Consider the following 27,268-nt stretch of genomic DNA (forward strand, 5'->3'; position numbering starts at 1 on the left):
AGCATGCCCTCTTACAGTTTTGCTATTTGGCCCTGCTAAAACTGTTGCAAGGAATGCTGGGATATGTAGTTCAACAACAGCTGGAGGGCTGAAGGTTACACATCCCAGCCTTATAGTATCTACCATCCATATACACCCACCCTTACCTGCCCCTTAAATGCTCTTTGAGGGGCTTTTACCAAAGAGCTTGTGTGGACTCAATGGTTTACCACTTCACACTCATCCGTGACAATGGAGAATCATTTTTGCCAACTCTGAGTTACAATTTTAGGGGGAACCTACCGCTGGAACCAATGCTTACTATGGGAACAGACTTTCCATTTTTTATGCTATCAAACAACGGACTAGGCCACACCCTCTGGTTACACTCCGTTGTTTAATAACATAAAAATTGGAAAGTCTGTTTTAGTGCTCCTGTTGAATATAGAATTTTTTATGTATAAAGAGACTCCTCATGGAAAAATAACTTTATTAGCAACTGTTAATTAAAACAAACAAAGCACAGCAGATCGGTGTCAGTTAGCCCTCCATACATGGCCTCCAGGAAGTCCAGGTGCTGTGACGTGCAGGTCTAGGGAGGATCAGTCTGCTCTGCTCTCCAAGTACACTCGGCCAATCCACCAACGCATTTCACCACAACCATTCATCATATTTACATGGCAAACTTCCCTCCTTCCAGCTTGTACAGTGTTATCTTTGGGCAGTCACATTAGGTTTATCACCAGCCAATTATGTTGCTGAGGTGTCTGTGATCTCACCAATCAGGCTCCTGGACACCTATTGCACCTGTAGATTAGCACGCCAGTTCTGTGTATATGGAAAGAGCAATAAGTACACAACATTCTATACTTAACACAGGACAAAAATACTCAACTTACATTGGCTGATCAATAATATCAATATAGTTATTTGCATATAAACCGCAAAATAGACCTATAGTATAAAAGCTGGTGCTAAATTAAACCTAATTATGCATTCTCATGAATTGGCCCTTATTTCTTAGTGATGCCCATGGGGACCACACAACTTGCACCCCATTACAGATATGTCAGTGATGTGGCAACACCAGAGGCTGGTTACATTGATATGCTGTTCTGCTATACTGTGTGTTTAAAAGGAATATGATTTGGAGACCGATTGAATGTGGGGAAGAAAGGACAGTTCAGAGTCGAGGATGACCCCTAAGCAACGAGCTTGTGGGGTAGGGTAGATTGTTGAGTTGTCAACAGCGATGGAGATGTCAGGATGGTAACTGTTCTTAGTTGGCGGGAATATAAGTAATTCTGTTTTGGAAATATTAAGTTCGAGTTGGTGAGAAGACATCCAAGATGAGATGGCAGAGAAACAATCAGAGATTCGGCCCAAAACCACTGGTGACAACTCTGAGGTTGATAGATAGATTTGAGTATTATCCGCATATAAGTGATACTGAAATCCGAAAGAGCTGATTAGTTTGCCAAGAGAGGAGGTATAGATTGAGAAAAGCAGAGGACCTAAGACTGAGCCTTGCGATACTCCGACTGACAGAGGCAGTGAAGAGGAAGTAGAGTCAGAGAAGCGAACACTTGAATGAACCAATCCGTGGAATACAATACCCAGAAGACACCCATAAAAATAACCCGACTCACACTCCACAACATCCCACATATCCTTGAAAAAGGCCATTCACCCCTTGAGTTGTGAGTTTTCCTGGGGCAGGTTTGTCCTGTCCCAGGAAAACCCACCAATAAAGCTGCAGCCACTGTCAGGTAGTGGCTGCAGCTTTGTAGCATGTAGGTGGAGGCACCACTGGCGCTCACTTACATACTGTATTGTGGTATGCCCGGAGATTTTCCGGGACAGCCAGCTGCGGCAGCGCAGCTGTGCCCGGAAAATTCCGGGCATACCACTGAAGTGGTTAATGGCCGAAACATGTTGGAGCATATACGGACATCCATTCAATAACCACACAGCGTCAATAACGTATGGACCTAATTGATAACGACATACCCCAAAAGACGGAATAACAGAGACTGCGGTCACGTACCCAGGAAGCCATTGCATCCAGGAAGCAGGAAGAAAACTGTTAGACTTCTGTATGTTTATTATAGCAACCACTGTTCTCAACTGTGCTTATAGATAGATATTGTCAGTGTATGTCTGATAGTTGTTGATAAAGTTTTTCAGGTACTTCCTGTTTTCTCTTCCTGGTTGTTATGCAGTAGCTGGTGATGCAGCAAGCAGAGTGCAGCATGTCATCCAAGTTATATGTTCATCATTAAACGTTCTTCTTGAAAATCTTACAGCATCTACTTGTTCTAAATGCGTTCCTGCTAACAGGTTATGGGCCCAGGACTGCAGAAAGAGAAGTAACAAGAGTCAAAAGCACTCAAACAGAAAGGCAGAACCCAGAAGAGACATGGCTGCCATTAACAGTGCCTCAGCCAAATTCACAGTGATGAATCTGACTAACCAGAACTACCAGACATGGAAATTCAAAGTAAAGATGCTGCTTATAAGAGAAGGTACGTGGAAATGCATACAAGAACCTAAACCTCACCCTGTCACAGAGGAATGGACTGAGAAAGATCAGAAAGCCCAGAGTACAATCTCTCTCAGTATAGATGATGATCAGATCGTGCATATATGTAACTGTGACAGTGCAAAAGATATGTGGGATGTGCTGCAGAAAGTACATGAGAGAGCAAATTTAAGCAATAAGCTATATTTAATCAGAAAGCTGTATCAGACTAAACTGCTTAAAGGCCAGGACATGCAGGATTATATAAGATGTACTCAAGAGATGGTAGAGCGTCTGCGTTGCATAGGAGAAGAAATAAAAGACTTTCATATAGCAGCCCTGCTACTCAGTGGTCTCCCAGATAGTTATGAGACACTTGTAACTGCGCTAGATGCCAGACCAGACGATGAACTTACATTAGAGTATGTGAAAGGCAAACTTGTGGATGAATATAAGCGCAAGACTGAGAGCACAAATAAGGATGAAGGATCCTTAGCAGAATCGGCATTAAAGGTGCAGAACTGTTTTAAGAAATCCACTCAGAGACATGAAACACGTGAATGTTTTGTATGTAAGAGACCTGGTCACATAAAGGCAGACTGCAGAGTTTGGAAAGCCAGAATGGATCAGTTAAAGAAACAAGATGCTAAGCAAAAAGCAAACAGTGCTATAAAGGAGCCAGGAAACACTTCTAATGCTGAATTTGCCTTTCATAGTAACAGCGGTACCTCAGTGATAAATGCGTGGTGCATTGACTCAGGAGCTACAAGTCATATGACTAATGATAAAAATGTCTTCACTCAGTTGGACCAAAGTAATTCAGAAAGAATAGCTACAGCTAATGGACATTACATGGTTTCAGGAGGGATAGGGGAAGGTTATCTTTACTGTCCAGTCTCTCCAACATTTACCAGAAAAATATTTATGAAGAATGTACTGTATGTGCCCAATCTTGACACTAACCTGCTATCAGTGAAAAAGCTCGCCAAGCAAGGACATATTGTGACATTTAAAGCCACATTCTTGCAGAAGGAACTATCAAAGATGAGCTATATCAGTTAAAGTGCAGAGACGTTGTTAATACCGCTAAGCAGGAGCATATTAACTGCATCCATGTATGGCACCGTCGTCTAGGGCACAGAAATCCAGCAGCAATAAGAAAACTAGCCCAAGAACAGCATGCAAATGGTATCAAAATTGATCCTTGCACACAAATGATGAAGTGTACCAGCTGCCTAAAAGGGAAAATGACAAGAAAACCTTTTCCAAAAGCAAGTAATAGTAGAGCTGAGAATTGTCTGGATATAATTCACACAGATGTATGTGGACCAATGAAAAATATGACCCCAGGACAGAAAAGATATTTTCTTACATTCATTGATGATTACTCCAAATTCACAACTCTTTACCTGCTGCAAAGTAAGGATGAAGTCTCAGAAAAACTTGAAGAATATCTTGCCCAAGTAAACAACAAGTTCGGAAGATTTCCAAAAATAATGCGTGCAGATAATGGCACAGAATACAAGAGTGGCAAAACACAAACCATTCTGAAAAGACATAGAATTACATTCCAGACTACGGTACCGTATAATCCAGAGCAGAATGGTGTCGCTGAAAGAATGAATCGGACACTATGTGAAAGTGGGCGGAGCATGCTCTTTGATGCAGATTTGCCAGCAACTTACTGGGGAGAAGCAATCATGACAGCCTGTTATCTCCAAAATCGTTTATTAGGTAAAACAACTGAAAAGACTCCATATGAACTATGGAATGGAAAGAAGCCTGACCTGCATCATATTAAAATATTTGGAAGTAAAGCATTTGTACATGTTCCAAAGGAAAAGCGCTCAAAATGGGATGCTCGAGCAGAGGAAGGAGTGCTCGTAGGTTACAGTGAGTCTCAAAAGGGATACAGAATTCTACATAAAGAAACCAACAAGGTGACAATAAGTAGAAGCGTTATAATTGATGAAAACTCAGTGTATCTTACATTTGAAGAAATGACACAGACAGTGCAGCTTGAAGAACAACCACCGTCAGTAGAAGAAAACGATATTGAAGTTGCTATAAGTGATCCTGTTACTGCTGAAGAGGAAAGATTACCTCTACCTCCAGTCAGGAGTTCTACAAGGTGTAATAAGAATATTCCACCAAAGCGACTATCTTATCTTGCACGAACAGCACCAGAACCTGAACCAGAATCCTGGAAAGACATGCAAAAACTGCCCACTAATAAAAAGGAAAAATGGATTAAAGCAGCTGATGAAGAAATGGAATCTCTTAAACAGCTCCAGACATGGGAACTTACAGAGTTACCTGTAGGAAAACATGCAGTTGGATGTAAATGGGTTTTTAAAACCAAATATGACTCTGAAGGTAAAGTCCACAGATTTAAAGCAAGATTAGTAGCAAAGGGCTATACTCAAAAATATGGTGAAGATTATGATGCAACTTTTGCAGCAGTTGCGAAACAGAGTACTTTCAGAACCTTGATGGCCATAGCTGCTTTAAGAAATATGGAAGTAAGGCATTTTGACATTAAAACTGCTTTTCTCAATGGTGATATTGAAGAAGAATTGTACATGGCTCAGCCTGAAGGTTATATAGTAGAGGGCAAAGAGCATCTTGTCTGCAAATTACAAAAATCTCTCTATGGTCTCAAACAATCAGCAAGAGCATGGAATAGTAAAATAAATGAAGTTTTACTAAACGAAATGTTCACAAGAAGTAAGGCAGACTCATGCCTATACTCCAAGTTTGAAGATGGGAAGTGGATGTATCTACTCTTGTATGTGGATGATTTGATTATTGCCCATGAAGAAAATGAAGAAATCAAAAAGTTAAGTGAAGTTCTGAATTCACACTTTGAAACTAAAGATCTGGGAGAGGTGACATACTATCTAGGAATCCAGATACAGCGGAAAGAAGATGGAAGTTTTCTGCTCAATCAATCTGCTAAAATTACTAAAATTCTCAATCAGTTTAAAATGTCAGAGGCTAAAGGTGTGACTACGCCAATGGACGCAGCTTATCTCAAACTGGAAGGAGAAGATGATCTCTTGCCCAATAATGAACAATACAGACAAGCAGTGGGGGCACTTATATATGTGGCAACCACTACAAGGCCAGATATTTCAGTTGCCATGTCTCATCTTTGTAGGCGTGTGAGTAAACCTCGTCAAAGAGATTGGAATGCAATCAAGAGAGTCATGCAGTACCTTAAACACACACAGGACTTGAACCTGACATTGTCAGAAAAAGGAAATCTTGAATTGACAGGATATGTGGATTCAGATTGGGCAGGTGATTACAAGGATCGTAAGTCAACAAGTGGCTACTTGTTCAAGGTTGGAGACAGCCTAATATCATGGTCCAGCAAAAAGCAAATGTCAGTTGCCTTATCATCAACAGAAGCGGAATACATCTCAGCAGCTTATGCCAGTCAAGAAGTTGTTTGGTTACGTCGGTTACTACAGGATTTTGGAGAGTCAGTAGCAAAACCAACGATATTGTTTGAGGACAATCAGGGATGTATAAAACTTGCAAACAGTGAAAAGATAAATGCTAGAACCAAACATATTGATGTGAAGCATCATTATCTACGTGATCTTGTGGAGCAAAATGTAATTCTTCTTGAATATTGTGAGACTGACAATATGTTAGCTGATATTATGACAAAGCCAGTACCAAGGCCAAAGTTTGAGGATATCAGATCTAGAATGGGACTTGTTTGAGAAGCAGTAGTTGAGTGGGGGTGTTAGACTTCTGTATGTTTATTATAGCAACCACTGTTCTCAACTGTGCTTATACTGTAGATAGATATTGTCAGTGTATGTCTGATAGTTGTTGATAAAGTTTTTCAGGTACTTCCTGTTTTCTCTTCCTGGTTGTTATGCAGTAGCTGGTGATGCAGCAAGCAGAGTGCAGCATGTCATCCAAGTTATATGTTCATCATTAAACGTTCTTCTTGAAAATCTTACAGCATCTACTTGTTCTAAATGCGTTCCTGCTAACAAAAACGCAGCCAACCAAAGCCACGAAGAAAGAAGTGAGTATAGCGAGTCTGTTGGGCGTAAGAGTGAGAGACAATCGGCGGTCCAGTCGGGGTCCCACACACCACCCGTCAAGACCGCAGGCAGCTTGCAGCAGCACGACGTCAGCTGAACCTGTACGGCAACCCCAGGGACAGCGGCAGCTGTGGCACCAGGCAGGTTAGCAGGACCAGACCCACGCTACCACCCACCAACTCTTGCACAGCCCCCAATATTCCTCCTCAATAACATCCACGGATTACCACCCATCACACTGTACCCCCACCGAAAGAACATATGCACACTAATCATGGGATGCCGCACTGTGCACATACTGACTGACTTTTTTCATGAACACTGGATATCCTCCAGTTCTACTCTGGTCGGAATCGGTACATCTGTCAGAATAAACTTAGGACTACAGTCATTAGTTCGACCCCACTAGGTCGACTGGCAGGAAGGTCGACCTGACTTAAGGTCGACATGGGCCAAGGTCGACATGACTTAAGGTCGAATTTGCATAAAGGTCGACATGAGGAAGGTCGACTGGTCATAAGGTCGACATGGGTTTTTCACTGTTTTTTGATCCGAATGTCGACACAGTCGACATGGACACAGTTGGCGATGAGAATTGGACCCTCGCATCGCTCGCTTCACTCGCGATGCTTCGGGCACGGTGCCTCGCTGCGCTCGCCACACTATTTTATTCTCCCACCACGCCCTAGTGGATGGTAGGGCATGAAATACCGCCTGTCGGCACATGTCGGCTCAAAAAACAGTGAAAAACCCATGTCGACTTTTATGCAAATTCGACCTTAAGTCATGTCGACCTTGGCCCATGTCGACCTTAAGTCAGGTCGACCTTCCTGCCAGTCGACCTAGTGGGGTCGACCTAATGACTGTAGACCTAAGTTCATTCTAATAGATGACCGCTTCCCCTCTGGTCCTACTTATTGATTAATTGTGGGTTACAACATTATTTTGAATCTACCAATACTGTGCACTATACTACCACCATCAATATCATCATCATTCATTTATATATGTATGATTCATTAGGATTTATTATGATTTATTAAGAAAAGTTTTAATGCGTTAATATGTTTTTATGTGCTTTTTTAATCCATTGTTTATCAATGAAATATACACTTTTTTTATAAAAACATTCGTAATCTGCTTAATATATAGAGAGCGCAAGGTATTTTATTAAATTCTGCTATACTGTGTTTGACTGAGTCTGTATACAGAACGCTGCGGCTGCTTCACTGTAAAGGTTCAGAGACTCAGTCGCACACATCTATACAAGTGTCAGGTATAAAATGTATCCGGAGTCTCCTGGTTTGTTTACAATGTTCGGGTAACAAGATGTATAACGCTATCAGTCTCTCGCTGGACCTGGTGCACCAAGAGGGGACACTTGTACCCCTTTCACTCCAGCCAAAATTCCAGAGTTGGCCTTGGGAACAACCCGGGTCTAGTGCTGGTGTGAAAGGGCCCAGGCCAAAATCCCGGATTTCAACCCTGCTAGCTACCGGGGTTGCTTTTGGGACCTTCCCGGGCTATACCCCTTTCACACCAGAAAATGCAGGGACTTAGCCAGGAATACAGTCCAGGGATCATGCAGAGACATTCCCAGGTTGGCCCCTTTCACACCAGCCTAGAACCTGCATTTTCTGGTGTGAGGGGGTAGAGAAACCTCACCTACTCTTACCTGAAGGCCCCAGCAGTGCCTATTCCCCCACTACCCATCAGAACATGGCAAAGTTTGGAAGCTGCAGCCACGCAGGACAGCAATATGCCTCTATGCTTCTCACACATGCATCTGGCTGCTCACACATATCACACAGCAGCCAGCCTCATGCCTCCTCGTTGATAGGGGGGGATAAAGGCAGTGGCAGTGTGCACCAGGGACGGTAGGCTCACACCCAGCCCACTCACACAGTTGGAAGGCTGCACCTAGCCACTCCTGTGCTCTTGGGACCAGCTATGTCTGGCATATTGCTGGCAGATCCCACAGGCTGTGTATGTGGCACAGGAGAGACATTCCTGTAAGGTGCTGCTGTGCCTGGACAGAAATAAAACTTAAAACTAGCAGATCAAAATCATTCAAATTACCTGCTAGTAACAGTGAGACAGACGTATGAATAAGATGCACAGAATCAGATACGATTTGGTCAGGACAGATCTCAGGAAGATGGAACATCCTAGAGGCAAACAAGACACGGTATTAGAAGGTCAGTACCTAGTGTTATATACTTAGCTGAGCAGGGTTGGTGTAAGGTTTCTTGGAACCCTAGTCGTAACTTTAATCTACTGTATCCAGTCAGGATGCCAGCGTTCAATATACAGGTACCGGCACCCAGACTAACGCCATGAGACCGGAGCCAGAATCCCAAATACTGGTAAATTAAGCTGTAAGTATGCTGGGAAGGCTTGTGTGCATCTGGGGAAGGGGGGTTAGGTGCAGGCTGGGGGGGGGGGGGGGTCAGGGGGTCATAAAGCTTTGGGGGAGGGGGACTGGTAGGGTTAGGTGGCGGGGTTAGGGTTAGGCTGCCAGCAAGGAGGGTTAGGGGTAGTGGGAGAGGGTTAGGAATTTACGATCTCTGTTTTGGGATGGTGGGTTCAGTATTATGACCACTGCCATCTACACCACCAGTATATCATAGTTACATAGTATTTAAGGCTGAATAAAGACTCTCGTCCATCCAGTTCAACCTTGGTGTATTAGCTTCCTCCCTTGTTGTACGTAGTGTATACTGATATATATAATGACAGATTATGATTATTGCTTTTACCCCTGTATGTTTTTATCCAATAGATGTTTGTCCAACCTTATTCTAAACGTATTTATTGGCTCTGCCGACCCCACATCTCAAGGAAGAGAGTGCCACAGTTTGGATGCCCTGACTGTAAAACAATGTTTTCTCCTAAGGGAAAAAAAAATTGTTTCCTCTAATCTAAACTCATGCCCTCGTGTCCTTGAGTCCTTCCTTACAGTAAAAAGGGCATCTGACAGTTCCTTATATTGGCCCCTGATATATTTGTACATGTTAAGCATGTCCCCCCTTAAACGCCTCTTTTCTAATGTAAACAGTCCTAAATGGTTCAATCTGTCCTCGCAGCTTAAATTCTCCATTCCCTTAATTAGCTTTGTTGCTCTTCTTTGGACTTTTTCCAGTTCTATGATGTCCTTTTTATAATGTGGGGCCCAGAATTGTTCTCCGTATTCTAGGTGTGGTCTAGCCAATGTTCTGCACAGTGGCATGATTACTTTTGAGTTCCTAGTCTCCATGCCCCTTTTTATACATGCTAAAATTCTGTTGGCCTTTATTGTTGCTATATGACATTGAGCACTGTACCCCAGTTTATCATCTATTTGGACTCCTAGATCCTTTTTGAGTTCCGAATTACCCAATGCTTCCCCGCTTAGATTATAACTAGCACACTGGTTATGTCTCCCAAGGTGCATACCTTTGCATTAATCCGCATTGAACCTCATTTTCCACTTTTTTGCCCACTTGTCTAATTTATTAAGATCGCTCTGAAGCGTGGAGACATCCTCGCTTGATCTAAATACTCTGCGCAGTTTTGTGTCATCAGCAAAGATGGAAACATTGCTGAGTAACCCCATCCCAATATCATTAATAAATATATTAAATAAAAGGGGCCCTAGTACCGACCCCTGTGGCACTCCACTTAGTACTGGTATCATATTTGATACTGTGCCGTTTACAACCACTCTCTGTTCTCTGTTACACAGCCAGTTCTACAGATTCTTATCCCTAGTCCCAGATCTTCCATTTTATTTATCAACCTCTTATGTGGAACTGTGTCGAAAGCCTCAGCAAAATCTAGGAAGACCACGTCTACAGCATTTCCAATATCAAGGTTGTTACTAACATCCTCATGAAAGCCTAGTAAATTTGTTTGGCATGAACGATTCTTCACAAACCCATGTTGGTTAATACTGATTAGATTGTGAAGCTCTAAATCAGGGGTCGAGGACGCACTGCACCCAGCTCCCGGCGTTCCCCTGCAGCCGCTCAGCGGTTGCCTGGCAACAGGGGACGCCGGGAATCGCGCGCCCGGCCATCCTGACAGATCCATCTTCCGGAGGCCGGCCCTGCAAGGAGGCGCCATGATTGGCTGCACCATTCCTCTTAAGGAATGGACACAGGCAACATGGCGCCGGTTATAGCTTGCAGCTACTGCTGGTCCTGCTCCCGGCTTTTGTTCCTGGTTCTCCCGAGTCTGTGCTGCAGCATTCTGGTTCTCCTCTCCCCAGAATACCCAGCTCCACTTCCTGGGTTCACGTGAGTGCTCCAGTGGATCCTGGTTCTTGTTATTCTCTCTGGTTAGGCAGATCGCCTCTATTTTCAGTTGCCTTATTCTTCGGCAGGTTGCCTTGGATTTCTGTTATTTTTCTATTAGGGCATATTGCTGGTGTATTTCCTTTCTGGCTGAGTATCAGTCTTTTTTCCCTCAGCCCTACTGGTCTCCGTCATCAGTAGGGACTGCAGGGATTCCTATTATTTCCCCCTTAGGGGATTCCTGTCAGGCAGGACTCTGCTCCTTAGTTAGGACTATTGCTTTGGGGAATACAGTGTTTTTGTGTTATTGGGTATTCCCCGTACCCCCTTTTTTGTGTTTGCGACTGGGTCGCATTCCCGGTGCTTTGGCCTGGTGCCGGTAGATAAGGTGTCTTTTATAGTTAGGCCCTGTAGTTAGATCTGCCTCTTGAGCATACCTCTGGCGATCGCTGGCCCTTTGTCCCCCACACAAGACCTAGCTGCATCGGGGTTGGAGCGGGCCTAACTCGCTCCTTCGGACGCGGCGGCCACAGATGAACACTAGCACTCGCAGGGGCTTGACATCTGCCAGAGGTACTCAACAGAGTGAGTGTAGGTTGCGCTGTGGCCGTCCTAACCGGCGGGCCCGGCTACGGGCTCACGCCTGACGTTCTGTACCCAGCCTTCCAGCGTAACAGTAAGTTTGAAAATGTGACAGTTAGTAATGACTATAGCTGTGCACCAGCTAGGTGGTCTGGAAAACATGGACCATTGGTAGATCTCGAGGACCGGTTTGGCCACCCCTGCTCTAAATTTTACCTAGATGTTCTATTACTTTGGTATTTGAAACTAAATCTATATTGTTTGTTAATACTAAATCCAATAACGCCCCATTACGAGTTGGTGTTTCAACCGATTGTGTGATAAACTGATCCTTGAGTAGGTTTAGGAACCCACTGCTTTTTGCTGACTTACATGTCTCATTTGTCCAGTTAACGTCTGGAAAGCTAAAACCCCCATAATTTGTACCTGCCCCTGATCTGACGACTTTTTTATTTGTACAATATTAATCAAATATATTTTTATTTGGTTTAAAAGTAGAGACTCATCCCTTTCATTAATGTTTGGTGGTCAGTAGCATACTCCAATTAAAATGTTCCCCAATTTTTCCTGCCAAGTTTACTCTTTATTATTATTTTTTTTCCATTAAGGGAGGATTGTGTTCTAGTTGTTCTACAAATTTTTTACTAAATCTAGTTTTTCTTCCCAACCCCCTTCTCCATCCTCCAATCTCTTGCTTATCCGTTCATTATTACTCTGTATATCCCCCCTATAGTTTCTATTTGAACCCACCCCCCTATGTCTAGTTTAAAAACTCCTCCAACCTTCTAACCATTCTGCCTCCCAGCACCGCCGCCCCCTTTCCATTCAGGTGCAATCAGTCAGTGCCATATAGATGGCGCCTGTTTCAAATGACCCCATGCTGGAGCCAGGGTCCGTATGTACTGCTCACACTGCCCCCATTATACATACTGTAATGTACCAATGTAAGAGAGAAATCCTATGTGATACAGCTGTGATGCTGACCCAAGCAGTAGTGTAGGAGAAACACAGGAAGCCAAATAACAGGTGACAGATACACAGGAAATAACCAGGTCAGTTTTACATACAGTATAATATGGCCACATGTAGGAGTGCCTCATTATGTACGATAAGCAGTGCCCGTATAGGAGTGCCTCATTATGTACGATAAGCAGTGCCCGTATAGGAGTGCCTCATTATGTACGATAAGCAGTGCCCGTATAGGAGTGCCTCATTATGTACGATAAGCAGTGCCCGTATAGGAGTGCCTCATTATGTACGATAAGCAGTGCCCGTATAGGAGTGCCTCATTGTGTACGAAAAGCAGTGCCCGTATAGGAGTGCCTCCTTGTGCATGGCAGGCTGTGCCCATATAGTAGTGCCTCATTATGTACGATAAGCAGTGCCCGTATAGGAGTGCCTCATTATGTACGATAAGCAGTGCCCGTATAGGAGTGCCTCATTGTGTACGATAAGCAGTGCCCGTATAGGAGTGCCTCATTGTGCATGGCAGGCTGTGCCCATATAGTAGTGCCTCATTATGTACGATAAGCAGTGCCCGTATAGGAGTGCCTCATTATGTACGATAAGCAGTGCCTGTATAGGAGTGCCTCATTATGTACGATAGGAGTGCCTCATTGTATACGATAGGCAGTGCCCGTATAGGAGTGCCTCATTTTGCATGGCAGGCTGTGCCTATATAGGAGTGCCTCATTGTGTACGATAGGCAGTGCCTATATAGGAGTGCCTCATTGTGCATGGTAAGCCGTGTCCATATAGGAGTGCTTCATTCTGTACGATAGGCAGTGCCCATATAAGAGTGCCTCATTGTGCATGGTAAGCCGTGCCCATATAGGAGTGCCTCATTGTGCATGGTAAGCCGTGTCCATATAGGAGTGCTTCATTCTGTACGATAGGCAGTGCCCGTATAGGAGTGCCTCATTGTGCATGGTAAGCCGTGCCCATATAGGAGTGCCTCATTGTGCATGGTAAGCCGTGCCCATATAGGAGTGCCTCATTGTACATGGTAAGCCGTGCCCATATAGGAGTGCCTCATTCTGTACGATAGGCAGTGCCCGTATAGGAGTGCCTCATTGTGCATAGTAAGCCGTGCCTATATAGGAGTGCCTCATTGTGTACGATAAGGCAGTGCCCGTATAGGAGTGCCTCATTGTGCATGGTAAGCCATGCCCATATAGGAGTGCCTCATTGTGTACGATAGGCAGTGCCCGTATAGGAGTGCCTCATTGTGTACGATAAGCAGTGCCCGTATAGGAGTGCCTCATTGTGTACGATAGGCAGTGCCCGTATAGGAGTGCCTCATTGTGCATGGTAAGCCATGCCCATATAGGAGTGCCTCATTGTGTACGATAAGGCAGTGCCCGTATAGGAGTGCCTCATTGTGCATGGTAAGCCGTGCCCATATAGGAGTGCCTCATTGTGTACGGTAAGCCGTGCCCGTATAGGAGTGCCTCATTGTGCATGGTAAGCCGTGCCCATATAGGAGTGCCTCATTGTGCATGGTAAGCCGTGCCCATATAGGAGTGCCTCATTCTGTACGATAGGCAGTGCCCGTATAGGAGTGCCTCATTGTGCATGGTAAGCCGTGCCTATATAGGAGTGCCTCATTGTGTACGATAGGCAGTGCCCGTATAGGAGTGCCTCATTGTGTACGACAGGCAGTGCCCGTATAGGAGTGCCTCATTGTGTACGATAAGCAGTGCCCGTATAGGAGTGCCTCATTGTGTACGGTAGGCAGTGCCCGTATAGGAGTGCCTCATCGTGTACGATAGGCAATGCCCGTATAGGAGTGCCTCATTGTGCATGGTAAGCCATGCCCATATAGGAGTGCCTCGATGTGTACGATAAGGCAGTGCCCGTATAGGAGTGCCTCATTGGGCATGGTAAGCCGTGCCCATATAGGAGTGCCTCATTGTGCATGGTAAGCCGTGCCCGTATAGGAGTGCCTCATTGTGCATGGTAAGCCGTGCCCATATAGGAGTGCCTCATTGTGCATGGTAAGCCGTGCCCATATAGGAGTGCCTCATTCTGTACGATAGGCAGTGCCCGTATAGGAGTGCCTCATTGTGCATGGTAAGCCGTGCCTATATAGGAGTGCCTCATTGTGTACGATAAGGCAGTGCCCGTATAGGAGTGCCTCATTGTGCATGGTAAGCCGTGCCTATATAGGAGTGCCTCATTGTGTACGATAAGGCAGTGCCCGTATAGGAGTGCCTCATTGTGCATGGTAAGCCATGCCCATATAGGAGTGCCTCATTGTGTACGATTGGCAGTGCCCGTATAGGAGTGCCTCATTGTGTACGATAGGCAGTGCCCATATAGGAGTGCCTCATTGTGTACGATAGGCAGTGCCCGTATAGGAGTGCCTCATTGTGTACAATAGGCAGTGCCCGTATAGGAGTGCCTCATTGTGTACGATAGGCAGTGCCCGTATAGGAGTACCTCATTGTGTATGATAGGCAGTGCCTTTATTGGAGTGCCTCATTGTGTACGATAGGCAGTGCCCGTATAGGAGTGCCTCATTGTGATGACAGTATTCCCGTATAGAAGCAGCAAGCCTTGATACTGCAATCGTGTTTCAGAGCCGGAGGGGTGGGGGGAGCTACCCCGGTTCTCACCAATTTTATGCCCATTCCTGTTACCAACATCACGGCAGATGTCCTGTATGTGTATGGAGACGTTCTTCTGATCCGCTGGGTTCTGTACTGCACACAGGAGCTCCACGTCCCAGAACTCCGGCTGCAGGGCCACCTGGGCGATGTCACTATTATTATACAGCTGATACTCAGAGTCCGTGTATCTGTATATCCAGGTATAGGACAACGCTGATGTGTTTGATGGGACAGAACAATGCAGAGTCACATTACACCAGTCACTGGTCCTCTTCTCCCATCCAATCCTTATAGCTGGGGGAGGTACAGGCTCTGTAATCAGAAAGGAAGCTGGTAATGGTGCAATTGACGTCAGCAAGGTCAGGGGAAGTGATGGTTCCAGTAACATATAGCCATCAGTTGCATTATGACCCATAGGTGCCGATTTATGTTTTTGCTGGTGGGTGCTCATGCCAGAAATATAGAGGAGTGGCTTCATGGGGAAGGGGTGTGGCCACAAAATAATACCAATTTATATTATGGAGCACAGTTGTCTCCAATATTCAAATTACGGCAACAGAGTTCCACATACATAAATGCCCCCACAGTGCAGGTACATAAATGCCCCCACAGTGCAGGTACATAAATGCCCCCACAGTGCAGGTACAAGCATGGACAGAATACACTCGGCATATTGTTTCCGAGGTGGCGGGTCCGGCAATGTGGGTGCTGCAGGCGGAAATTAGTTAATATGGCGGCCCAGCAGTGGGACTCGGGCCCGTGGGTGCGCATCAATTTCCGTGGGTGCTCGGGCCCTTGAGCACCCACAGAATCGGCACCTATGTTATGACCCCTTCTCTGCCTGCTGAATGGCGGGTGTAGCTGTAGGTACATTGGGTATGTAAAGACAATTAGGGGTTACCTGCACACAGTGTTGGGTAGATGTATGAAGCAGCGATAAGGGAGGAGATGTGATAAAGTGCCTGGTACTTTATCACTGGCCAATCATCTCCTGACTGTCCCTTTTTAAACCCAGCCTGTAACTTAACAGTCAGGAGCTGATTGGCCGGTGATAAAGTACCAGGCACTTTATCACTTCTCCTTCCTTATCACTGCTTCATACATCTACCCCTGTGTCTCTTATGGGGGGGCAGTGCTGCTACTTTTCAAGGCTGTACCCCTTGTAGGTAATCCGTATTTGAAATGGTGATCAAAATAGCGCTCAATGCCCTAAATAAGTGAGACTGTAGGTACCTATATCCTGGCTATATAATGAGGTCTAAAGGGTATAAGAGACCTGTACCTGATTTAAAGGTGTCAAAAACATGAGCTACACGTGTGTGATGTGGACCATTGAATCGTAAACAAATCTAATTATCTCTGCACAAGCAACATCTGCCCCACCTGCAGTGCACATGGTTTTGTCCATCTAAGAAGGAATATGTCAGAAAGAGTGAACTAGAATAAGGCCCTAAGATCCTTGCGCTTGTTTCCAACACATGAAGTTTAAGCACCGTGTGCTCGCTAGCTGCCTAATACTGTGGGGGAAATTTACTTAGGCGTCTACAAGGTATAAGTGAGGATGAGATGTTGCCCATAGCAACCAATCAGATTATGCCGATCATTTTCTAGGATGTAATAGACTATATTAAATGTATCCCTCCATGTCCTACTGTGCTGGGGTCATTGTAATGTGATAATTATGGTGAATGCAAATGTACACACTGGGGGTGATTCAATACTGTACCTATCCATTGCCGCTGATCAAGCGGCTTCACGCATGTGGCCGAAGGACAGAGATGTCATTCAATGGTCTCCGACCATGAAATGATTTCTCTCCCCTTGGGAAATAGGGGAGTCTAAACCGACTTTTATTTCAGTCAGTGTCCACCAAAAAGGGGGCAGGTGCTGAGTGTTCCCCCTGCTCTGGCACAATCCCTGCCCACCCCCTCTGAAGCCGTTCACTCCTGGGGTGTGCCCATGTGCAAATATGCGCATGCACAGATCCCCCGCACCCATCAATGCTGAATTAGGCCCTTTATCTGCTGCAATCTTACATACCGTACACCCTGAGTTTAAAATCCGCTCTGAATTGCTGATTATTGGTAAGTGTGATTTCGGCGGCGTAGTCTCCACTGTCCCTCGCGCTTAGTTGTGTGATCTCTAATGTTTCTCCGTTATTAAGGCCATGAACCCGTTTGGCAAATTGCGGATGGTACGTTGTCCAAATTTGGTCTTTAACCTCTGCCACTTTAACAATCTTCCCATTGGTTGAGAATCTCCACATGATCTCTTCTATAGGAAGCTGGAGACGCCGGTAGTTGGTCAGCTGGACAGACTGGTTTATAAGGCCAGTCACTTGTACGGCGGCATCACCTCTGGCTGCAGAAAACAGAACAAAACAAATCAGAATGTCAAATGGTCTCAAATATTCTTTGTCAGTCAACTGGCGCGTTTCACAGTAATGCTTTTGCTGCACAGTCCCCCATTGGGCACCAGGCGCAAACAAAGTGGTCATTTACCACGCCGTAGACCACAGGGCACCCTGTATATTATATAGGCCAGCAGCAGTTTCACTTACATTCTTTCCCAGGGCAGATGCCGGCATTCCAGCAGGACACGTCACACATGGGCAGGACGGGAGTGCCCGGCAAACACAGCTGGCCTAGTGCTGCACCTCGCCAGGCCTCATATTGGCAGACGGGTACCTTCTCTGGCGCTGTTGGGGGTGGTTTTTCCTCCTGCTGCAGCTGCAATCTGTTCCGCCGCTTTTGCAACCCATCTCCCTCCTTTCACAGGGCCTGTCGGAAGCGCACCACTCAAACTTCTTTTTTCTCTGTCGGAACCGCGCTGGCTTCCTGCCCCGTCGCCACGGTCTGTTTGCAGGGTTTCTCTTCTGTACTGACTCCTGTTTGTGTTTCTTCTGAGCTCACAGTTTGTGCCGGTTGTGACCCCCCCTGCTGCATGGTCAACTATGAAGGGCGCCCAGGCTGGAACTCGTGACACAGTGGCATCATCAGCTGAGAGCCCATTGGCCACACCTCTTACCTCCGGTGTGGATGTCGTTTCTGGTGTGGTGTCGGCAGATCTGCTGTGGTTGGGACGTCTTGGGAGCAGGGGACTGTCTGGTGTAGGTGAGCATGATGGTACCCCTTCCTCTGCATCTTCCACATCCCGTTCCTCTGCCAGTAGGGAGGAATTTGGTTCCCCCAAGCGGCCATTCAAGTTCGCCAGGTTTGTTGCGCGGGATGTCTTCAGATATGGTGAGATGCGCTAACACAGAAATTACTAAGGGCTTTCGTAGGGGGATTAAGGGTAAAATTAATAAGGGGAAATTTGTCGATTATCTTCACGTTGACTACTGACATGAAGAAGGAATTCGACAAGGCTAAGAAGGCAGGGGGATTGGGAGAAAACTCCTACAGGAGTTTTCACCACTGGCTAAAGGGTTTCTTAATATTCACCTCATGCTATTTAGACACCAGGCCGGAAGAGCACAAAAACATCCTGCGGTAAACTTTCCTAGTGAACAAGACCTTCTTATCATACAAAGATTGGGCCTGGAGGGAATACAATGAGATATTTTGTCTAAACCACGAGGCATCCGGGTCATGCCTATGGGGTTTAAGGTTGTGGAGATATGGTTGGAGGTTATCAGCAAAAGCCATACCTCTACAGAGGCCCCCAACAAGAAGGTGTTTTAGGGGTGGATGGGCAGTACCAAATCCAGATCCATGGGCAAGTGCTTTGCATTCCACGACTCAAAGTGCGATACAGGTGCAAAGTGTCATTTTCACCATGAATGACGGCTATGCAGCGCGGGTCACCTCAGGAAAGCCTACACGTCCGCCACCTTTAGTCCGACCAGGCTTTAGCAGCAAGTAGGGCCCACTCCCTATAGAAGTTTAGGAGTTAGCGCGTTGGTTGAGTCATTACCGAACGAGACCGACAAGGTTTTAGTTACGGTTTTCACTTGCCCATCCTGAGTTCGGCTGCATAGTTTCTCACAGGAATTTAAAGTCTGCTAGGTGTCATGGGCTGCGACCGCAGCAGCCACTATTATTCATGTTCAGTGTGGGTTTTATGTGTTCACCGGGTCAGAGCTCCAGGTTTTGATTGATCCATCTTGTCTTGTTTCCATGCATACCTTAGTCTTTGGGTGTGGCTGCCTCCTAAACCACTGGTGTATAAGTAATAAACCCTGCCGGTTATATAACTGTGATACTCTTATTATACTCCTTGTTCCTGGCAATTTCTATGTTCCAATAGATTCTCAGATTTCCTAGCTAACTAAAAAAGGAATTATTGACCCCTAGTGGTAAAACTCCAGGCGCTGTCTATGGACTTCCCTTCAAGCAGCAGCAGTTATATTTAAAGGGATAGTCAGTCCCTTATGTTTATGACAGCTTGTAGATTTGACCTTCATCTGTAATACAAGTCATTCATAGAAACAGGCAGGGGCAAACTCAGGATTTTCAGAAGGGGGGTTTCCAGAAAGGGGCGGAGCAAAGCACGGAGATGGGTACTTAGGTGACCCAGTATATGCCGGGTCAGTTAAAGTATTATAGATAGACCAAATGAATAATAATAATAATAATAATAATAATAATAATAATAATAATAATAATAAAATATATATATATATATATATACACACATAACAGCAGTGTAGACCCCTGGGCATAGTAATGTATTGGGGCTCCTACCGATCCTCCAGCGGTAGGGGTGGGGGAAGCTTTGATGTCCCCCGGGTGGTAGGGGGTATTATATCAACCGCTCAGCATGCAGGGCCTGGATCAGTAATTTTCACTAATTACCCCTTTACTGCACAGATGGTGGGAGAAGGGGTGGGAGAAGGGGGCATTGGGCTGAATGAAGGGGCCCTGATACATAACTTCCAGGGTGGTAGAGGATGTTTAATACGCAGAGGAGGGGTGTATAGTAGAGTGGGCTCATTATTCATAATTTTCTGGTGGGAGGACAGCTTGCTTGACTGCAGATATCTCCAGTTCCCGGAAATAGATTTCTTCGATTTTAATGGAATTAAAAACTAGAGAATCCCACCTACCAAATGGTATTGGGTACTAGGGGATCAGAGTTCAGGAGGCAGAGCAATCTGCCAACTAGAATATAAAACTACATACCAGGTGTGTGGAGCTGGAGCAGTAACCAGTTGCTGGAAGGCTGATATCTCTGGTTCTGGGATGAGTAGAGACAAGCTGCTAGTGTCCATCAAAGGGGGAGAGTCCCAGATTTTGGAATAAAAACTCTAAGTCAGACAGAACCTGAAATATCTGACTGGGAAGAGCAATTAACAGGCTTGGATGGTGACCACTGCTTTGAAGTCAGATATCTCCAGTTCCCCAGGGCCTATAAAGAGGGGACCCTCAGCTTTCAGCCCTTAGATTCCTGGTCGGGTTTCTGGGTACTCAGAAACCCCCCTGCGTGCGCTACCGACAGGGATCTATATAAAGAGGATAAAGAGGGGTGTCTATTCCCTCAATATATGATCATTCAAAGCCAAGATCACCTTCACTTTTTAAAATCTTTTTTATTATGTGTTATTAATTCATATTAGTAGTTATAATGTTTATATTTTAATATACAATTTTGTGTGATATTTACCAGGCCTCAAAAGCACAGTGTTCTTCCTTTTTCTCCTAGCTAACTACTGTCTGAGATTACTCCAGTGTTCAGGTTATTCCAGTCTGTGGCTAAGTATTGCAGCAAGCACACCTGCCGGGTGTCCTGTTAGATAGAAGCCAATGGGTTGCGGTAGAAGCCCATTGGCTTCTATGGGGCATCGCCAGATTTTTCTGGCGATGCCCCCCGCCGCGTTAACCCGGCGGGGGATGCTTACAGCATCCCAAAATGCGGTAAAAACCCCGATAACAGGGTTTTTACCGCATTTCTTGTTTAGAGAATCCCCCCCAGTGCCAGCTGGAGCCATAGCTCTTCTCCTGAGACAGAGTCATGGAGGTGGTTAGGGTGCAGGTTGGGGCGGATTTAGGGAGGAGGGTACCCTTAGGCTGGTTTCACACACTCCGGCTCCTGCCGGACGGTGAAATCCCGCACGGCCAGGGAGCCGTGCCGCACACATTAGTTGTGAATGGACACTATTGTGTCCATTCACACGGGGCGGCCACGACCCGGCTGCACGGTTGCAGCCGGATCCCACCACTGGAAGGGACGGCTGCCGGGCTGTGGCCAATCCCCTCCATGATAAACTAGTGTGTGCTGCACGGGTTTTCGCCGTCCGGCAGGAGCCGGAGTGTGTGAAACCAGCCTTAGGCACAACAATAATGTTCGCGCCCCCCTCCCCGCCTAATTGTATTATTTTTATTGATTACTTATAAGCCCTCATTTGATAATAGCCAATATAATGGATTTATAAAAAAAAGCCAATAACTCAGACTTGCCTACCCTCCCGGAATGGCCGGAAGGGTCCCGCAAATCGGGTCCCCCTTCCGGCCCCCGGTAAGGTGGGCAAGTCTTCCGCATTTTCCCTACAGCCCCGGCTCCCCCTTTCCCCGCAGTTTAAAGTTTCGAATTTCGCTGGTCTGTGGGGAGGGGGCGAGGCCAAAATGACGTGTTTTGCGTCATTTTAGCCCCGCCCACCATCCACGGACCTGCAAATTGATGCTGCTGCCGGTCATGGAGGCGGGGCTTAGTGACATCAGCCTCGCCCCACCCCCACAACGTAGCTTCTCCCGGAGAGAAGTTTAATAACTGCGACGTTATTTTATTATGAATACATATTTACTTAGTAGGCCAGTTTACAGGGACAGTATCTGTATCTGTATGTCCTATCATTTACACTCTATGTAAGATGGAATATAGTACAGTGTGTATTTTGCAGTTATTGGTACATTTTGGGCTGACAGTACTATCACAGGCATCAAAATGCCGCCCCCAAACATGTACCGCCCCTAGGTACGTTTCCTAACGGGAAATTCGGCTCTAGTGCAGGCCTTATAGCATGCCGACCTATTCGCAATACCTTGGCCGACAAGAGCAAATGTGCGCACTTACTACTGTCTCCCGGTCCTACAAAAAGGAAATCATCCAGATAATGTCCCCCAAAAAACAGGATGGTCCCATGAAAATCGGGACAGTTGAGAGGTAAAAAAACGAATACCGAGGCCTGATTTGTTCACTAATATAGAAGTGAAACCTACATTTTTTTTGTGTGCTGTAAACGCAAATGTAAAGCACTATTTGGAGAAAAGTGTTCGATAAATAACTATTTTGATGATTTTTATTATTATTATGCTGCGGATCCCTTGTGTCATTTAGAGGTTGCTAAAAATCATGGGTACAGTACCTCCGTTTCACGTCACATTTGTGGCTTTAACTGTATTAGCCAGTGATTGTTTTACTTCCGTTTAAGAGCTATACATGTTACCAAGTGTGGCACCCCAGAAAGACATACTGGGACTGTTTTTTGGAAGCAATGTACAGGAATGTGTATGAATATCTGTTGTTTTGTTATGGAAAGCATCCATGTGCTTTATTTATTCTGCTGCCTCATTTCAGGGACACTCTGGGTACTGCAGAGGTAACTTCTTCTCTCATGTGTCCACATGTGTAGCAGGCACTTCCTAGTGCACTGATTGGCTCAGGAAGCTGGCCACACATGCACAGGAGGAGGCAGGAGTCTTTAGAAAGTGAAAGTAAAGAGAGGACTGAGTCAGCCAGCAGCATATGGAGAGAGCATGGTTGCTGAGTGATAGCTGCTGGAACAGTCAGCATTACAAGGAGCAAGGGCACTGACCTCTCATGAAGATAGCCAGCTAAACTAAGACTTTGGGAGACCCTGGAGTTCATCTGATCCCTACAGCCAGTCAGCCACAGTGAGTTTAGCTATAAGGTAGTGCTGAGAGGAGATGAGCTTCCTGGGCTGGCTACAGTGCTGACAGGAGATGAGCCCCCTGGGCTGGCTACAGTGATGAGAGGAGATGAGCCCCCTGGGCTGGCTACAGTGCTGAGAGGAGACGAGCACCCTGGGCTGGCTACAGTGCTGAGAGGAGATGAGCCCCCTGGGCTGGCTACAGTGCTGAGAGGAGATGAGCCCCCTGGGCTGGCTACAGTGCTGAGAGGAGATGAGCCCCCTGGGCTGGCTACAGTGCTGAGAGGAGACGAGCCCCCTGGGCTGGCTACAGTGCTGAGAGGAGATGAGCCCCCTGGGCTGGCTGCAGTGCTGAGAGGAGACGAGCCCCCTGGGCTGGCTACAGTGCTGAGAGGAGATGAGCCCCCTGGGCTGGCTGCAGTGCTGAGAGGAGACGAGCCCCCTGGGCTGGCTACAGTGCTGAGAGGAGACGAGCCCCCTGGGCTGGCTACAGTGCTGAGAGGAGACGAGCCCCCTGGGCTGGCTGCAGTGCTGAGAGGAGATGAGCCCCCTGGGCTGGCTACAGTGCTGAGAGGAGACGAGCACCCTGGGCTGGCTACAGTGCTGAGAGGAGACGAGCCCCCTGGGCTGGCTGCAGTGCTGAGAGGAGACGAGCCCCCTGGGCTGGCTACAGTGCTGAGAGGAGACGAGCACCCTGGGCTGGCTACAGTGCTGAGAGGAGACAAGCACCCTGGGCTGGCTACAGTGCTGAGAGGAGATGAGCCCCCTGGGCTGGCTACAGTGCTGAGAGGAGATGAGCCCCCTGGGCTGGCTACAGTGCTGAGAGGAGATGAGCCCCCTGGGCTGGCTACAGTGCTGAGAGGAGATGAGCCCCCTGGGCTGGCTACAGTGCTGAGAGGAGATGAGCACCCCGGCTGCTGTGAGTAAGTAACCAGTGATGGACAGGCATTTGTTTGTGATACAGACCCAGCAAGTAAAAACATTCCCAGTCAAGCAGCTGAATCAGAACTTATATGTGACTAGTCTGTATTTGGTCACCCAGCCTTTGCAGGTTTCAGCTGTTGCTGTTTATGTTATAGTACTACAAAGTTTAGTCCTGATACTGCAAAAGACAAGTCCATGCATAGACTGTTGGCTTAACATTTGGACACTGTGCAATCTGGATAATGTGCTGAAAATAAGGCAAGATACTAAAGGTTGCACCTGCAGGATTTATTTGACTTTGATTCTGTAGTTTGAGAATGCTGGAAAAGACTCCACATAGAAACCTAGAATTTGACGGCAGATAAGAACCATTTGGCCCATCTAGTCTGCCCCTTTTTTTGCCCTTCAGGTAATCTCAACCCTTTTTGAATCCTTATTTCTTTGTAAGGGTATAAGGGTATTTATATTATATATATATATATATATATATATATATATATAAATTATAGGAATACCCTTACAAAGAAATAAGGATTAAAAAAGGCGGCAGGCTCGGGGATGTTTCGCGGTGGCTCGGGAGGACTTGGGTGATTGAACTCTCCCGAGTCCCCCCGAGCCGCCCCAAACATCCGCCTGCCGCCTACGTCTCTACAGGATGATTGGCGGCTGGCGGCGTGGAAGCTCCGGCGTACGATCGCTGTGTACGCCGGAGCAGAGGGACCCGGGGGGGCCAACAAGAGGGGTGGGGTGACTGAGGGGGGGACCCCTAAGGTAGTGCGCCAGTGGTGCTCCGATGGAGACACCACTGGCGCGCACCTACATAGTGGTATGCCCTGAAATTTTTCCGGGACAGCCCGCTGCGGCAGCGCAGCTGAGCCCGGAAAATTTCAGGGCATACCACTTAAGTGGTTAAAGGGACACACAGACTAATGCAGACTTCAGCACCTGTATTCTAAGTATATGGTGTCAATTGCTATTATTGCTTGAAGCTGAAATTGTAATAAAACCCCTTTATTTCACTGTCACCTGTTTAACTCCTGCCTCTCTGTGAAGAATTCTGAGTTGCCACTGAAGATGTTCCTGCAAGGTAAATCTCTGTAACCTCAGACCTGAGTGTTACACAAGTACTGCTGACATTTAGCATATAACCCATTCACTCCCCCGGTACTCCGACAATGGAAATAACTTATCCCTATACGCCAAGAGGCAGTGCAGGTATTAGAAGCTTTTCCTAAACTGTGCTTTCAAATGCAACTATCAGTATTGTTATATCTGCTTACTGTGTTCAGTACAGGAAAATTACCAGGAATAGTGTGTATCCAGTAGTGTAACTAGATTAATTGCGCCCCCCCCGCCAATATCGGCAGCGCTGCCCCCCTCCCCTAGCCCTCCTACCCACCCTCCCAAGTAATGTTAGACACCCCCCTTACCCCTTCACATGCCGCCACCGCCGCCGCATTCAGGGTCCCACAGCGCAGATCTTCTGCTGGCTCTGTCTCCTCCTGCAGTTCTAATGAAAAATGACCATCACAATATGGCTGCCCTCTAATAGCAGACAGTTTTTAAGGATGCTAGAGGAGGCCGTTGCCTCCTCTGACATCCCAAAAAAAATGTCTGCTGTATGGGGGCAGCCATTTTTGTAGCCATTTTGTGATGGTCATATTTCATTAGAACTGCAGGAGGAGACAGAGCCAGGAGAAGAACTGCGTTGTGGGAGCCTGAATGCGGTGGCGGCATGCGGAGGGGTAAGGGGGTGTCTACTTGGGAGGGGGGGCGGCACTGCCGATATGTCCCGGGGACACAGACAAATACTAGTAACTATAGCCCCACAGACCGGCGCCCACAGTCCCTCAGCGCCTCCCCGCCACATCGGGGGCTGTGGGGCTATAGTTACGTGCAATATTTAACTAAACTTCAGAATCATTTGCCTTTGCTGTATTTGTATTTATTTATACTAAATACATGTCGCTCTGTGCGGCGCTGGCATTTTTTAGCGTTTATTTTGAAGGATCTCTCACAGTGACGTTGGAACTCAAAGGGTTAACAGTCCTCTGCCCCAGATCTGCTTGGTTGTGATTGGATAAAATCCAGGTGCCCAATAGTCTTTTTGCGTTAGAGGACAGGTTGGCTCGTGGCTCTGAGGGGATACTTTCTGCGTCTTATCTAGGTCCATTTATTTTGTCAAACTTTTGTATATTAAATGCCTTCACCGTGGATCTTATTACACTGCAATGTGCTGAGAATATTTAAGCTTTGCTTGCTCACCTGAAGCCAGGAGACAGGCCGACAGCGCCATGAAGATCAGCTCCGGGGTCCTGTCCAGCATCTTCTCAGCACAATGAGCGCTCGTACAATGCAGGGGAACTTCCTCTCAGGTTATAGGAAACCTCAGACATGCCCACTGCTTTAGCCAAATGCTGTGTAATGGACGTCATCAGCGATGGTTTCATTTCTCCACCCTAGGTGTTGCTGTAAGCTCAGTAGAACAGCAGCAAACAATAATATATCTCACAGAAACTAACTCCTACAGTAAAGGGGCCTACACACAACGCGGCAATGTAGATCGCACAGCACACAGCACTGCACAGAGATGTGTCTGGTCCTGACAGACCGCTCAGCACACAGAGCTGCACAGAGATGTATATGGCCCTGACAGACCGCTCAGCACACAGCTCTGCACAGAGATGTGTCTGGCCCTGACAGACCGCTCAGCACACAGCGCTGCACAGAGATGTGTCTGGCCCTGACAGACCGCTCAGCACACAGCGCTGCACAGAGATGTGTCTGGCCCTGACAGCTCGCTCAGCACACAGCGCTGCGCAGAGATGTGCCTGGCCCTGACAGACCGCTCAGCACACAGCACTGCACAGAGATGTGTCTGGCCCTGACAGACCGCTCAGCACACAGCGCTGCACAGAGATGTGTCTGGCCCTGACAGCTCGCTCAGCACACAGCGCTGCGCAGAGATGTGCCTGGCCCTGACAGACCGCTCAGCACACAGCACTGCACAGAGATGTGTCTGGTCCTGACAGCCTGCTCAGCACACAGCGCTGCGCAGAGATGTGTCTGACCCTGACAGATCGCTCAGCACACAGCGCTGCGCAGAGATGTGTCTGGCCCTGACAGACCGCTCAGCACACAGAGCTGCGCAGAGATGTGTCTGGCCCTGACAGACCGCTCAGCACACAGCGCTGCACAGAGATGTGTCTGGCCCTGACAGACCGCTCAGCACACAGTGCTGCGCAGAGATGTGTCTGGCCCTGACAGACCGCTCAGCACACAGCGCTGCACAGAGATGTGTCTGGCCCTGACAGACCGCTCAGCACACAGCGCTGCACAGAGATGTATTTGTCCCTGACAGCTCGCTCAGCACACAGCGCTGTGTTCATCCGGTGAGAACACTGACCCTGACCGGCAATTAACTAGATTTATCCAGCATGCTGGATATTAATCGCCGGGCAAGAGTGACTCACAGGGCCGCA

The 27,268-nt window shown here is 46.9% G+C and overlaps 1 protein-coding gene across 1 annotated transcript; it reads right to left on the reverse strand.

The window, feature by feature from the left end:
* Window positions 1–455: 455 nt before the first annotated feature.
* On the reverse strand, window positions 456–26,202 carry LOC146049425 (SLAM family member 5-like). Its single transcript, XM_083165950.1, has 5 exons — window positions 26,052–26,202; window positions 17,075–17,395; window positions 15,041–15,346; window positions 8,647–8,735; window positions 456–807 (listed from the first exon to the last, which is right to left on the reverse strand). Exons 1-4 carry the CDS (start codon window positions 26,110–26,112, stop codon window positions 8,650–8,652), a joined length of 774 nt encoding a protein of 257 aa, XP_083022076.1. The 5' UTR covers window positions 26,113–26,202; the 3' UTR covers window positions 456–807; window positions 8,647–8,649.
* Between the last annotated feature and the right edge of the window lie 1,066 nt (window positions 26,203–27,268).

This window comes from Crinia signifera, chromosome 12 (genome assembly GCF_055691185.1).
Source record: "Crinia signifera chromosome 12, ASM5569118v1, whole genome shotgun sequence".
Lineage (NCBI taxonomy): Eukaryota > Metazoa > Chordata > Amphibia > Anura > Myobatrachidae > Crinia > Crinia signifera.

Bases quoted from the DNA above. Each gene is read 5' to 3' on its own strand.
- LOC146049425 (XM_083165950.1), bottom strand. From the start codon at position 26,112: ATGCTGGACAGGACCCCGGAGCTGATCTTCATGGCGCTGTCGGCCTGT. The intron at 15,347-17,074 runs GTATGTAAGATT...TTCTGATTACAG, and splicing joins TTTTAAACTCAGGGTGTACG to AGCCTGTACCTCCCCCAGCT. The intron at 8,736-15,040 runs GTGAGAACCGGG...GTTTGCCTCTAG, and splicing joins CAGGAATGGGCATAAAATTG to GATGTTCCATCTTCCTGAGA.